The sequence below is a fragment of the Schistocerca americana genome, chromosome 1 (genome assembly GCF_021461395.2).
Source record: "Schistocerca americana isolate TAMUIC-IGC-003095 chromosome 1, iqSchAmer2.1, whole genome shotgun sequence".
NCBI classification, from domain to species: Eukaryota; Metazoa; Arthropoda; class Insecta; order Orthoptera; family Acrididae; genus Schistocerca; species Schistocerca americana.
Genome location: NC_060119.1, coordinates 869,110,598 through 869,126,014, shown reverse-complemented (window position 1 = coordinate 869,126,014; position 15,417 = coordinate 869,110,598). Strand labels below are relative to the sequence as shown.

The following is a 15,417-nucleotide window of genomic DNA, read 5'->3' as shown; positions in this document are numbered from 1 at the left end:
TTAGAGACAAATTTAAAATTATGGCAAGAACTGATAACATGTGCCCTGCAGTAATTAGGAATATGGTACCAAAACCAACACTAAATGGAATTAGAGATGATATCAATTAACTGCCATATACAAGTTCGGCAAGACACTTGGGAAAGTGTTATGACATAACATTCATTTAATCATGAAAAACAAGTATTCTAGGGATGTCTCACGCTCTCCTGTCAATATTTTTCACAATAATGGAGATACTTAAATAAACTCCACCATCATACAAGGCGACACTAATGTTCAGAGGTAGGCCTATTATATTTTTAGGTGGGAAGCAGTACTGTATTGATACTGCTACTTGTTACTGTGTAGTATGCATTAAATAGGGGATGGCAAAGGAGCAATATTATGTCTCATAACATTAATGCATCCTCATTGTATTTTTCTCCATAAAATAGTACCTCTGATGTCTTTTCATGGTACTTTTCAACTGTCCTTACAAGAGCAAACAAACATATAAAACTGGCCAAAATACTTTGCATAAGAAGGAAGGAAGGTTATAGCTAAATTTTCGATTTGACTATTCAGTTGCAGACAGATGAAATAAATTAGGAATGGCTAAGAAAAAATCATTACTATTAAAATAGCGAACAACATCATAAAAAAATCGCATAGGAAGTGTGAAAATAACCTCAGCTACAATTGTCAACATGCATGCTTTCCATAATTAATTAATTTGTAAGAACCCATACACGACAACAGTGGATCTTAAGAACTATGTAAAATCATGTTTTTTTGCAGTTTTAAAGATATAGATGATCATTAAAACTACAGTTCAGAGCATTAAAAATAGAAAAGATATTTCATATTATGTCTGGATCTAAAATACTGGGCTGTACACAATGTTTCAAGTGGCACAATGTCTTAAAATGACTTAGCCAAGCACAGGTCAGCAGCAACAATGAATGGTGGATTCTATTAGCTACTGATAATTATTTTGTCTTGTTTTACTGACTTTCTAGAAACCATGGATTAATCACAGAAAAATCATATCAAAATAAAAAATTAAATGGTATGACATATCAAAATTGCAACCTTCGTTTTACATGTGTTGTAATACTGCAAAACACAATATAGTGTTATTTAATACCACTTAACAGTGATGCAATGAACAAGGTAAAGTAAAAGTATGCAGTGGAAGTAAGGATGATGGCAGAAAGAGGTGACTGAATTAAAACTCATACGATTTAAGACTGACAAACTTCATTATGGGTTCCCCTCGATCGTTACAGGATTCCTCCAAAAGCTAGTAAAATTTCTATTCTTTTTTTGTGTACCTGTCTTCAATACAATGCCTTTACCATTCTGTGAAAGGTCTGTTCCTGCAAGATTATTTACTGCAAGCACTGACTGACAAATGGGAGAGGTAGTAGAGCCCTTCTACACTTGCAGAGTTCAAGAATGATGACAATTGTAGACAGGTATAATTGAATGTAATAACAAATAACTTATATAATGACAAGCAAATTTTGCATCTTTAACTTTCCATGTACCTGCCCAATTACACACTAGTGAACAAGTGATTCACCAATGGGCCTACAAAAATGATGGGACGTTACTATCTTGGGCACAGGGTGAGTCATTCTACTTATTCATGGTTTTATTTAGTCCGATATGCTACATTGTAAAATGCAAGGGGTAGATATTGTGCTCTGCACTTAAATACCCCAATCAAAATGGATCTAACAAAATAATAAAATGAATAGGAATTGCCTCCAGTAGACCACATTCTCAAATTATGCAAAGACTGCCAATACACAAGATGAAGTCAGTGGTTGCCTTTCTAAGTTGTCAATATTTAATATTACGAACCTGTAGCCTAACATTTCATTCCAATAACGCACTAAATATTTTACGCTTTCAGTCTCTGATGATTAAACTATCTTTGTATCTTTTATCCCCCGACACCAATTACATTTGGACAAGTTAAATGACAGATTGGTTGCTAGAGCATTCCATGTTTTCCCGCTTTGTAGTTTTAAACTGTAAGATTGACGTTTCTATAAAGAAGTCCACTACTGAAAAATATTTACCTAGCAACAACATGCGCTGTCAAGTACTAGAACCATAGGAGAGCGTCTGCTGCATTTCGCTGATTATAGATGTGCGTTTGTGCAAACAACTTTTTGAACAAGAGACAACATAAGAATAGAATTCGCTACCTAACATTTCAAAATAAATACGGACTTATTTGTGGTTGAACTTTCGCATTTCTCTCTAATGCGTCTACACAATACACATCGTTTATAACAGTATGAAGTCATACTTCGTCAGCAATAACAACAACATCAACAACAAGGATATTTACAAAATAAGCAGCAAAACTAACTGCAGTAATAGCCAGTCTTACCAATGCGAATCTTTAATTCCTTAAAAAAAACTGCCTAAGTTAAATTCTTCTCGTAATTAATTTTCAGCCATCAACATACACGGAAACACAGGCGCTGATTTGGGCAGTCATGACAGAATCATAGCTTGATACTCCTTAATTTTACGTATAAATTATGTAATGGTAAATATACATTAGAACATAGAAAATATAGGGAAACCGTACGTTTATTGATAATCTATATGACTTAGAACGGAAAAGTGACGAGACGTATGATTATATTTTGAATCACGTAGTGCAGATGACTATACGCATGCGTGTGAATACAAGTATCATTAACTAAAAAAAAAACCATGGATAATTCTGAAAAATAACTGGAGTTGCCATAAACATTCAGCCGAAATAACAGCTGTTTCAACTATTAATTTATGATATAACGCATAAAAACGCCCCAATTTCTATTTATGTGATTCCGCTATGTACGCTACTAGTCATCATGTTCATCCGCACAAGGAAATAGTACATATATTTATCGATGAACACGACTATGTATACTGTCTTATAAAATTAATTAATCTGTTTCCTTGTAAAATTATTTTTTGAAAAATATTCGGTGTGTCATTTACGATAGTATTGTGTTCCCTAGAACTACTTCGTCAACAGTCAGTACGTAGTTATGGCTCTCGCAGTGTTGAACTTATGCCGCCAATCCGGCTCCTCTTTGCAGAGAATCGGTGGCAGTCGAGGTTTGCAGTTGAGCTTAAGCAGCAACGTAACTCGTTATTTTGCTACGAAAATGAGCCGTCCGAAAGTTTTCTTCGATATGGCTGCTGATGGCCAGACCATTGGACGAATTGTGATTGAGGTATGTTTCCAGTAGATTTAATTTACTTTTATAGTAGTATCTCGTTCCAGGCATTTCTCCATTGCAGCGTGGTTTAGTAGGTTGCCGGCATGTCGCGTGGAAATGCTGCTATGTGAAATGTATCGTGAATATAAAGTCTTCTGGGTCGTGTGGGAGATTTTTGCTGTGAAAATCCTAATCAATATTTATCTAAGTCAAAGGATTTTTTTCTGCTCTTCATGAACGTATTTCAAGGTCGGTGGAAATAATGTATTATTCCACTTTAACTGTTACCAAAATTTAAATTTCTCTTTAGACATTTTTCAACATTAGGTGTGTATAAAAGTGGCCCCCTGTGCATAAAAAGTAATTGCAGTAATAATTAGCATGATTTGGCTATCTTTTAGGTAATGGGTGGATCATAATAGGTCAGCGATAAGAAAGTTAAAAAATAGGAATTAATAAAAAAAGTAAATACTTTTTGCTCGTAGGTTAGCCCACGTGCGTCAGCGGTAAACTTGTTTGTGTCTATATGTAATAGGAACGCGGAAAAAGAAAAGCGGAATATTCAGAGCTGAGTGAAATGTTGCCTTCCTGTTTTGCTAGTATGTGCAGAGCTGTTGCATTCCAGTCAAATCTACAGCAGCTGTTTAACATGTTAACGAGACACGTGATAGATAATTGGAAGGTTGCCACCAAATTCCAGCATCGGGTGGGACAGCCGGAAGAGAAATTAAAGGGGTGCTGGTGATTCGACAACGTCCTCGAATAATGTTTATGTAAATGTGGTGCTAAAGTCTAACGAAAGGTGAACTGTGGGAAAATTCTGCTGGATTTATTGGAACTGTTAATGTAGGAAGTGCACGTGTAGGATTGACCGTTAGGTTGCAGAATCTGATACAGCCCGGTCAGATAAGTGCTTATTTCGGTTCCGTGCGTAGCAATTTAGTATCTTGTAATGAAAGTTATAGAACCGAAGTCGGCATTTTGTTGATTTGTGAAGTATTAAGTTGACAGTGGGTGGTTCCGCCAATCGTGACTAAGCAGTAATTTGAGCGCAAGTAGTTAATGTAAAATGTCAAATCTGTAGTATACAGCACGCATTTGCTGTAGCATATTTTATATTTCTGAAACTATTAAACTTTTTACAGCTACGTGCGGACGTAGTGCCTAAGACTGCTGAGAATTTTAGGGCTCTTTGCACTGGAGAAAAAGGATTTGGATATAAGGGCAGCACATTTCACAGAGTTATCCCAAATTTCATGTGCCAAGGAGGTGACTTTACAAACCATAATGGCACTGGTGGAAAATCTATTTATGGCAATAAATTTGAAGATGAAAACTTCACACTAAAACATACTGGACCAGGTAGAGTAATTAAAATTTAATGTCTATCAATATGTTTTTAGTGTGTGGATACTAACAATCTCTCTTCTCTAGGAATTCTATCAATGGCTAATGCTGGCCCCAATACAAATGGCAGCCAGTTTTTCATAACGACAGCAAAGACTAGTTGGCTGGACAATAGACATGTTGTATTTGGATCAGTCGTTGAAGGCATGGATGTAGTTAAAAAGGTAAATTGATGATGCATAATACATACCTATACTTAAGTTATCAATCATTTTGCAAGTCTTGAAAACGAAATTTCTTTTCAGATTGAATCCTTTGGCTCTCAAAGTGGCAAAACAAGCAAGAAGATTGTAGTCAATGACTGTGGTCAACTTTAAGTATATTGTCTTCTATGCAGAACATTTCTTTTACCTGCTGCATTTTGAGAAAGAAAACTGGTACTTTATACAAAAGCTCATTTAATATCCTGGAAAGACTAATACTGTTGAACTGCAGCATTGTGTTCAAATTCGAATTCATGGAAGACACGTTTTGTCTTATCATTCCAGTAACCTGTTTTAGATGAAATGCCACAACTGTTTCAGTATCGAGCTAATGTTTTTGACAGTTGGAAGTTAGAATGTTGTAGATAGTTGTGCAATGTGAACTTAGCTTCTGTCAGGTTCAAACAGTTGAATCTCATCTAATAGGCATTTATGTAATCTGTGAAGAACTTTCATTTGACTTCGCATTCCTTGAATTGTTTGTTCATTGCTCCAAAAGTTCATATTGCTTTTTTCTGTAATGTTCTTGTCACTAGTTCAGGTGAATAAATAATATACAATAACAATCATGTCAAATCCTTTTGCAGCAATTCTGTGACATAATCAAATAGTAATAACCTTTGAGCATTAAAATGTGGCCCTTTTAATGTCTTTAAGATTACTGAAATGTAAATGGTGTCTAATACATTTGACCTGTTGGGTTCAGGGATTTTCACCTGCCTCAAGGTGAATGGGTATGTTGTCATCATTTCATTATCATTCACGAAAGTGGAAAGATTGGACTGAGCAAAGGTTGGAATTTGTACGGGTGCTGATAACCGTGCTGTTCAGTGCCCCACAAACAGAACATCCTCTAATACATTTGATATCTTAATGTGCAGAGCAGGGATGTGTGTGAAACTAAACTATATACAGTTCTCTCTCTCTCTCTCTCTCTCTCTCTCTCTCTCTCTCTCTCTCTCTCTCTCTCTTTCAGTAGACATCATTATACTTAACATTGGCAGGTTAAGATACTTGTGAAATTAAAATTTTGCTCTGAAATGAATTCAGTTAGCTGTAAATTGTACAGTTGTACACATTTCCTGCATCAAATACTTCATTTTGAACTCATAGTAATGGTAATGATATCAGAACTGCCATGAAATCAGGTTCTAAAAGGTAATAAAAATCAGAACAAAGAGAAGAGTTACTTAATTTTCATGGTAGATGTATAGTGAATAATATGCGGTGAAATTTGTTGTGCATATGACACTAAAGTACACAATAAGTAACTCAGGTGCAGATGTTGGCAACACTTGTGTGTGATTAAGAGCAAATGTTAAAACAAAACTGACCTTGATGCATCTTCTTAGCCCAATGTTTCTTTTTTTTTTTAATTGAGAAACATTGATTCACAATTTAGCTGTTCTACCATCATAGATTTTGCTGATGGCTCTGTGTAAAGTTTCACTGTTTATCTCACACAGAATCAATTTTATAGGAATCAGGCATGTTATTCTGCTAGTGTTTATTTTGTATTCACTTTAATTGGCTGCACTGAATGTCGGTTTCCAGTCTAACCTTTTTTGTTTTGGGACAAGCAGGATTTAAGTTTGCTGTTGTACCATAGCTGGACAAGGAAATGATACCCTAGTGAGCTCTGGAAAAATGTGTATGCGCATACACACATTTAATTTTGTGATGCCTTAAAGATCTCATTAGTGTACATCTCAGCAGGTAGTAGCTAAAGTTATTCAGTATATTAAATTGAAAGATGAAGTGCTTGAAATTATAAAGGAAGGGTAGTTCTTAACAATTTGGTGTGGGCAGAGAGGCAGTGATAGTGTAATGAATGACCCAGGTAATTTTCTGCTGCCACAAATAAACTGAAGTTAGTGTAATGGTTAACAAATACATTTAGTCTTACCAATGACAAGTTTGATTCCTGTAGATTATTTTTGTCAGGCAATCATAACCATGACTATGTACAAATTACACAGATATAACATGTGCCAAATACAGTAAAGTGAAGCGTAATCTTTTATATGTGTGATCGTTATATTAAGCTATATATTGCTCTATTTCATCGGATTGGAACTGCATTACTTTTCTTAATCGTACAATACTGTGATCCAACTGCAGATCACTGCCAACATGCATGCTTGACACCCTTCTCCAAGGAGTTTGCATCCTTTGTCATAGGAACTGTGTAGAGTTCATTGTAGTACATGACATTAAATGGTAAAATGAGGAATACTTAACATAAAGATTTTGGTAGTATGGAGTAGGTTGGTGGTTTAAATTGTTCTTATGATCATTCAACACTAATGTTGAAATTTAATGAATTGTAGCACTGAAGTGTTGAGTTTTGACCCAGCTTGTAATTTCTGGGTTTGCCAAAGACATTGGGTATAAGTGAATCTGATAGCAGCAAAAAGCTTAAATATACAGATATTGCCACTGCATTCTTGTCAGTATGTGTGTTCTCGAGTTATTCAAAAATGTCAGTTCAACATGGAATTACTTTTTTGGTTATAGGAATAAAAGGTTGCCACAAGTTGTGGAAATCGAAATTTCAAATGTTGGGGAAATATGAAAAACACTGGAAAATCTATTTTCTCAGTAGACAAAATGGTTTGTCTACTGAGATGACGTGCATTGTAGCTGATAGGGCAGCTGAGAATGTGTCCCGCTTCCTTAGTCACTCATTCTTACTGCTTCTCCTCTTCCTACCATTCCCCTTGCTTGCAGTCAGTGCTGCCACCACTTCTTGCCACTAGCCAAGCAGCTTCGGATCTAGTCTCATCTGCCTGCAGGCGAGGTCTGTTTGTGTATGGCAGCAGATATTTGTCGTTTATCGAAGGACCTGGGATTGTGGTGCTCCTCTGCAGGTATAGGCCATGGGTTATGGATTTTGGGAATTCACTGTCTCGTCGCAAGTACATCATACAGTGTGCCGCGTTTTATAGATATTTATTTTATTACATTTTGGCACTTTGAAAATAATTTATATACTAGAAATTATGGATAAGAAAATGGTGGCAGTCACTGGCTATTTGTACTCTTATGTACTCAAATATTTCTTGAAAGAAATTCACACAGTACCTGTGAAATAAGATATAACACAGTGACTAATAACTGACATTAATGAACGTAGTAGAAGCAACATTTTATTGATCACCTGTAGTGTAGGTTTACACAAGTCTTCTCTGCCTTGCACATTTCTTTCGGTACGTTTTGTGAGGTTATTCCTGAAGTCAGTGAAGGTACTTTAAATCTGTCTTGCGACTTCAAAGCAATGTGTGTTTGTCACAATGTTTCATTTTGTTGAAATCTAAGTGGTCTTAACAAAACATGTACGCCATTTTGGCTTCCTTTATCCATTTAAAAAACAGTTACAAAAGATGTTGATGTTAATACTTGAGATTTTTGCTCACAAGGGAAGAATTATGGAAGTAACTTATGTCTTTACTTATGCTTCAGATCTATAAATGTCGGGAAAAAATGCCAAAATTTGTCTGGAAATCGGGAATCACATTTAGGGAAACTTCTGGCAACCCTGGAATACCATTTTTACACAATTGGGCTGCATATTGGTTTTTAAATTAGATAATTCAACTTGGTTGAACAAAGCAGTTCTGTAGTGAGTAGTAATGCATGATCAATCATTAACGCAACCACTTTTGTGGTAGGCTGCTGTACCTGTGGTGCGGATGACAGGAAATCTGCAGTAAGTATAGTAAGATGTATCATCTGTGTACAACATGCACCAGTTAAAAAGAAAAGTGAATTACTTGAGTATATTAAGCAGAGAGATGCCAGAACTGCCTCTCTTCATTGATCAAGCTGTAATGCCTGCTTAGGAAATTACTCATTACACTCTCCAGTTCCCTCAGAAATGGCAGCAATTTCTTGACAAATGTTAAAGTTCATCTAAAACGTGGATTTGATTTGTAGGCGTTCTTAGATTCAAAGAAAAAAAAATTGCTGGCAGTTATACTGTGGGAATGATGCCATAACTCGTACTTAAGTTTGCATTTGCTCAGCTGACCTTTCTCCGGTAGTTTTAATCATACATAAGTAGCGATGTACAATGACATGCAAAAGGTTCGTTTATGAAGTCACTGAATGCATAGTGAGTGACCTGCAACACTATGCTGTTTCTTGTGGTGGTGGCAGCTGCATCACAGTACTTTCACATTGCAGAGTTGCCACATTAACCTGTTCCTTGATGTTCATTTTGAGGATTACATATTAGGCTTTTTCAGTGTTCAGGCATTTTCAGAGATGCAGTTAATTAGAATAACTGAAAAATTATCATCCAGCAAGTACTGCAGATTCCTTGTATCAGAATATCTGGAAAATAAAACACATCCCAAAATTTTGTTGAGGTTGAACTTCATCCACTATAATCCAAAGATTTCTGTAATGAAATTGAGGGTAGCTGCCATTTTAAATTGATGCAGTTAGAGGTATTCTTCAGTTTTTTATTAGATTTTCATTGCAATAATGCTGTGTGGTACGTAACTTCCACACTCGTGACACCTCAACACTGCTGATACTTTTATTATGGAGATGACCACATCAGAGCTGAGAGAATTTCCATCTACTGTGCACCTAGCTCTGGCTGAGATGGTAATTTAATGTAAATGGGTAGCTGTCAAAGATCTACTTGCCAAATGGTGGCAGGGGAAAAACACACACAAACAAGGATTTAAGTTTTACAAGCTTTTGGAGCCAATGGCTCCTTTAACTCTTGTCAGGAGGAGGATCTGTTTACCAATAACTATTTTTGTTGTGATGGTAATTTGCTGCATATGAGTGTTCTAAGGGCAATTCAGTAATCACAGAACATGATTCAGTTGAAATACTATGTATGGAACAAAACTGAGGATTGATTAGTGCAGCTGTTGCAAACTTATTATAGTTGTCACTGTAAGAGCTGAATTGAATTTAAATTCCTAAATAGCTAGGGCAGACACCACACTGAACCGATATGCTTTCAAGCAAAAGAAATTCATGAGAATCTACGTTAGTTAAGAGTAACAATGCTAATAACAGAAACTGCAAGTTTTAAATTTTCTGTGTTTTTAATAATGTGTAAGGAGTCATTTTACAGAGGATTAAATGTGGTTGCTTACTAACCATTCATAGAAGTGTTCACATAGCAAATATAATACTATTACACTAAATAGAAGCTATACAGAAAGAACTTCCTTAGCTTTGAAGTTAGCTTTGTAATTTGGTAACTGTTTTGATAGTGTTCACCCTTTTGAATTATTATGAATGGCAGTTTTTTATGTATAGGAACCATTCCTTCTGAACTTGAGTGGCATGCTTACAACCAGTTCAAGAGGTTTGTGTGATGCTGTCGTCAAAATATGTAGCTCCTTAACACTTTCGGTGCAGGCATGTAACTCTCCAGTACGGCCCGGCAACGTTAGAGTGCGGGCCGGTAACACTGAAACGGCAGGTACAGCTCGGAGCCGACGCAGCTAAACACATCTGAGCTACAGGCTGACGTCAAGACCTTGTAAGATCTGTAGAATCATATTCTATACTGACTTAATGATAACACCTTCGATGCATTACTTCAAATAAGCTTCGACTGAATTGTGGTCCTGTTTTAAAGTGTTTGCTATCTGACACCTATAGGGGTCACAGGCGTCATTCAAATGTTCGTGATTTGCTGATAATGTAACAAAAAATACAATCCAACCAAGCAACAAATCCACTGCATTGAGGAAAAATTTGGATTACAAAACGCAAATTCTTAAGAAGGAAAAAAAAGGAAACTGGATTCATTTGAAATTATATTTACTTCAAATGCACATTTTTAAGATTGACTCTGATAGAGGTCGTCAATTAAGTAGCATGTTTGCTCCTGGTATGAGAGAATTAGCCGTCTACATTTATCGGGGACGCCCGGATGTGTTGAAATTAGTAAGCGAAACACACCCTACGTGGAGGCTTCTCTCGTGTCCCCCATCACTTCAATTGTGGTGCTATTAAAACAAATTTAGCACAACAAATTCTTTCGCAAAAAACTGAAGTGAACGCTTTACAATGCAATGTATTGTCTAAATGACAATCTTCCCCTCCAAAGAATCATTGATTCATTTATTGATGAATCTCTTCCCGGGTAATACACTTGAGACATTCTCGTGTTAAAATAATCCAATATAGGTCGTATCTTGTATAAATGATCGTCTGGTTTCTTGGAAGTGGATTTTTTGCGAAATGCAGAGGGAGTAATATGATCAAATACCGGTCTCTGTTTACACTTATCGCTATTCCTCTATTCTCAAACAGCGGTCCTTTCTTCCAGTAGTCTTGTAATCGCGGATATTTAACGTTACCTTATATGTAACGAAACACCCAGGAAAACTAGTAATTCGCCTATACTTAGAGGTTTCCATTAGAGATCCTAGATCCCTATTTTGTATTTTCGCTCAGCAATATGTTGACTGCGTTATCGTTCGTTTCGTCAACTATAAGTTGCAACAAGTGGTCTGTTACCAATAATCTGAAGAAACCCAGAGGAAAATTGCCAGCAGGATGAATTTACAAAACTTCTTCCTTCGTAAATGGGTGATACTGCATATTATGTGGTTCTTTATGCCAGAACTCACCTAGATTATCTCCGTGTGACAGGTCGGGCTCTTTTTCGTCGTCGATTTCCACACAATCGCCGTGATCCGTATCGTCAGATTCGGAAATGTCACGAAACAGATTCGAAAGCTGTGCTTCCACGCTATCATCACTCTGCAATTCTTCTGCAGCCTCTAAATGACAATCTCCGTGGTATGCCTCGTCCTCACTACACAGCAAATCACTGTCGGCTAGTACACTAGGTAACTGTTCCTCTGTCAACTTACAGTTGCCTAAAATATGGAGGTAGAGCACCATGTTAATCTTGTGGTATGTTTTTTGTGCAAAATAGTTCTCTTGTAGATGAGTTACCCCAGAATAGAATCATGAATGATGTTACCAAAAGACGTTTGTCAGTCTAAGAAGAGTGAGACTTCAGACATGGCCAACTGATGTGGCAGGTCACTTTTGTACAGCCTAAAATGAAAAACTGATATGATTTGAGAAAACCATCCCAGAAGTTCACAACATGCCATTGATGAGATTGACAGTGAAGACAGAGTATTTTTTGCCATACATGGATTCTGAAGATGCAAATTTACAAAGAAATTGAGGGAACTTTTCAGACTGCCCCTCCTATCTTATGTACCCATAAGGTAAAAGCTGTGGAATGAAAGTGCTGCTGGTGTAGTGACAAATATATCTGCCTGGGAGCAGAGAACCTATTAGATTCGCAAGTGAATTCACGTTTTTATTTGTATTTTTCAATTGTACATTGAGCCCGGTTAAAAGTGTGGGATTGAGCCGAAATACTTCCTTTCATTTTGGGTTGTACACAGGCGAGTTCTCAAAACCGTTGGCTTTGTCCGAGGCCTTCCACATGAAAGGGTTGCAGTAACAGCCCAGAAGTGGCTGAACTGAGGTGTTAAGAAACTACTTATGTCTTAACGTCTAGGGTATGGGTTGGTTGATTTGTGCGGGTTAAAGGGACCAGACTGCGACGGTCGTCGGTCCCGTCTCGGGTATGTTTAGGCCCAAAGATTAAGGAGATTCTGCCTTTTGTACTTACCCCTGGCAATGCTTCAAATCGTCCAAATCCATGGGTGTCAGTATTTAGCCTTTTCGTGTTAGCAACACGGCAGGAGTGCACGATGGCTCCAGCTCTCCTAATGTTTCTTTACGAGAAATATGTCCCATTTCCCTGCAATGGCGTTTATCACTTCGTAGGATGTCTAGGAAGATGTAAATAAAGTTTGACAGACAGTGATTTCACGTCCACTAAGAAAAATTCGGAGTAGGTATTAAAATCCATGGAGAAGAAATAAAAACTTTGAGGTTCGCCGATGACATTGTAATTCTGTCAGACAGCAAAGGACTTGGAAGAGCAGTTGAACGGAATGGACAGTGTCTTGAAAGGAGGGTATAAGATGAGCATCAACAAAAGCAAAACAAGGATAATGGAATGTAGTCGAATTAAGTCGGGTGATGCTGAGGGAATTAGATTAGAAAATGAGACACTTAAAGTAGTAAAGGAGTTTTGCTATTTGGGGAGCAAAATAACTGATGATGGTCGAAGTAGAGAGGATATAAAATGTAGACTGGCAATGGCAAGGAAAGCGTTTCTGAAGGAGAAAAAATTTGTTAACTGTTAACATCGAGTATAGATTTAAATGTCAGGAAGTCGTTTCTGAAAGTATTTGTATGGAGTGTAGCCGTGTATGGAAGTGAAACGTGGACGATAAATAGCTTAGACAAGAAGAGAATAGAAGCTTTCGAAATGTGGCGCTACAGAAGAATGCTGAAGATTAGATGGGTAGATCACAAAACTAACGAGGAGGTATTGAATAGGATTGGGGAGAAGAGAAGTTTGTGGCACAACTTGACTAGAAGAAAGGATCGGTTGGTAGGACATGTTGTGAGGCATCAAGGGATCACGAGTTTAGTATTGGAGGGCAGCGTGGAGGGTAAAAATCGTAGAGGGAGACCAAGAGATGAATACACTAAGCAGATTCAGAAGGATGTAGGATGCAGTAGGTACTGGGAGATGAAGACGCTTGTACAGAATAGAGTAGCTTGGAGAACTGCATCAAACCAGTCTCAGGACTGAAGGCCACAACAACAACAATAACTACAACTGGATGAAAGTCTACTCCACTCTTCCATACGTTACGACCCTCTGTTGTATACTCACCCGCATTGGTCCTCTCAAGCCTACCTTAATTTATAAGGTTAAGGTATAGGGTGAGTCAGGGGTTATGTAACCCTAAATTCCAAAAATGCAAATCCTTATTAATGTAGTTATAGTCTATACACTCAAAACACACATTTTCTCGTAACAGATTCTGGAAATGCCCTCAGTGTGCTGCAAAACATGCCTCAACACGTTTCTTCATAATAGCTGCTAATTTTTTTTATGGTAGCTAAACTTTTGTGGCATATTTCCTTGTCGATATTGTGCTTCAGTTGGCCGATTGTGTGAGGGTTATTCTTACAAGGTAACCTCCCCATCGCTCCCCCCTCAGATTTAGTTATAAGTTGGCACAGTGGATAGGCCTTGAAAAACTGAAAACAGGTCTATCGAGAAAACAGGAAGATGTGTGGAACTATGAAAAAAATAAGCAAACTGTACAAACTGAGTAGTCCATGCACAAGATAGGCAACATCAAGGATGGCCTGAACTCAGGAGCGCCGTGGTTAGCGTGAGCAGCTGCGGAACCAGACGTCCTTGGTTCAAGTCTTCCTTCGAGCGAAATGTTTACTTTCTTTATTTTCACAGAGTTATGATCTGTTCGTTCGTTCATTGACGTCTCTGTTCACTGTAATAAGTTTAGTGTCTGTGTTTTGCGACCGCACCGCAAAACCGTGCGATTATTATTGAAGTCGCGAGCTATATTTGCTGCATTCATATTGCCCACGGAATACATCTCACGTATTTAATGCACTCTCGTCCAAAGTAGCGAACAGTCAACTGCCAGCCAGGGAGCCTCGTTAGCAGGAATACTCTCTCCTCCGTGCGCTGTAGTCGAGTGACGTCGTGTGTTTCGATGTGTGTTTAGGTGTAGCGTCCCCATACTACGGCGCAGTTACCTCGCATCTGACGGACAGATAATAATTGTCTGAAAATAAAAAATTACACTTTTCACACGAGGAAAGACTTGAACCAAGGACCTCTCGTTCCGCAGCTGCTCACGCTAACGACGGGACCACGGTGCTCCTAGCTCACTTTGTCCTTGATGTTGCCTATCTTGTGCATGGACTACTCAGTTTGTATATTTTGCTTATTTTCTTCAGTTCCACACAAGTTCTTCCTGTTTTCTCGATTGATCTGTGTTGTCTTTCAAGGCCAATCCACTGTGCCAACTTGTAACTAAATCTGAGGGGGGTGCGATGGGGAGTTTCCCTTGTTAGAGACATCCTTCAGACGTCCCCAATGGAAAACTTAGGCAGCTAAATCTGGGGATATAGGGGCGCTGCAGCCGGTAGTGTCGTTAATCAGCCTGTAACAATGCTACAAATTACACGATGATGATCGCTATTTTGTTATGGTTTCAGAGGGGGAAAAAAAATTTGCCCTACAATTCTTCTTCGCGAAATTGAACGCCAAACTCCAACCTTCTGTTCGTGTAATGGGGTCTCGTGGGGACGTGAGGATTTTCTTAACTCCAATATGTCATTCTGGATGTTTACACAGCATCTCAGATGAAACCATGCTTCATCAGAGTAAAAGACCGAACATAGTTGCGAATAAAACGCAGAAATCCATTGACATTAATGTAGTTTTTCCCTCTAAAAAGTTCTCGAAGCTCATCCAATGCGTGGATGCGATACGAAGTTTCAGCTTCTTTGTGACTTGTGTAAGATATTCTAGTTCGCTGACAGTTTTCGTATCGACTTTCTTGGTGAAAGCAGCAAGGATGTGCGGATACTTTCCAATGAGACGTCACTTGACACTGAAGGTCGGCGGGAACGTCCACATTAATGCCGTCTACCAGTTCTTCTGAAAAGCGCGAGTATACGTG

At 37.9% G+C, this 15,417-nt stretch overlaps 2 protein-coding genes across 4 annotated transcripts in view; one reads left to right on the top strand and one right to left on the bottom strand.

Moving 5' to 3' along the window:
- Nucleotides 1–2,503, bottom strand: part of LOC124613921 (cell division cycle and apoptosis regulator protein 1-like) — a 262,218-nt gene extending 259,715 nt beyond the window's left edge. The window contains exon 1 of one of the 2 annotated variants that reach the window (XM_047142677.1): nt 2,390–2,503. The gene's annotated coding sequence lies outside the window, so the exon portion shown is untranslated. Of the gene's footprint in view, nt 1–2,072; nt 2,258–2,389 lie in introns of those variants that run through there. The other variant, XM_047142683.1, reaches the window with a different exon arrangement.
- A 327-nt stretch (nt 2,504–2,830) lies between these two features.
- On the top strand, nt 2,831–5,394 carry LOC124547067 (peptidyl-prolyl cis-trans isomerase). Of its 2 annotated transcripts, none has more exons than XM_047125083.1 (5): nt 2,831–2,887; nt 3,015–3,233; nt 4,364–4,580; nt 4,653–4,789; nt 4,871–5,394. In XM_047125083.1, exons 1-5 carry the CDS (start codon nt 2,846–2,848, stop codon nt 4,940–4,942), a joined length of 687 nt encoding a protein of 228 aa, XP_046981039.1. In that variant the 5' UTR covers nt 2,831–2,845; the 3' UTR covers nt 4,943–5,394. The 2 variants fall into 2 exon arrangements, with proteins under 2 accessions (XP_046981039.1, XP_046981038.1); XM_047125082.1 differs by having other exon boundaries at nt 2,831–2,917.
- The last annotated feature ends 10,023 nt before the right edge of the window (nt 5,395–15,417 follow it).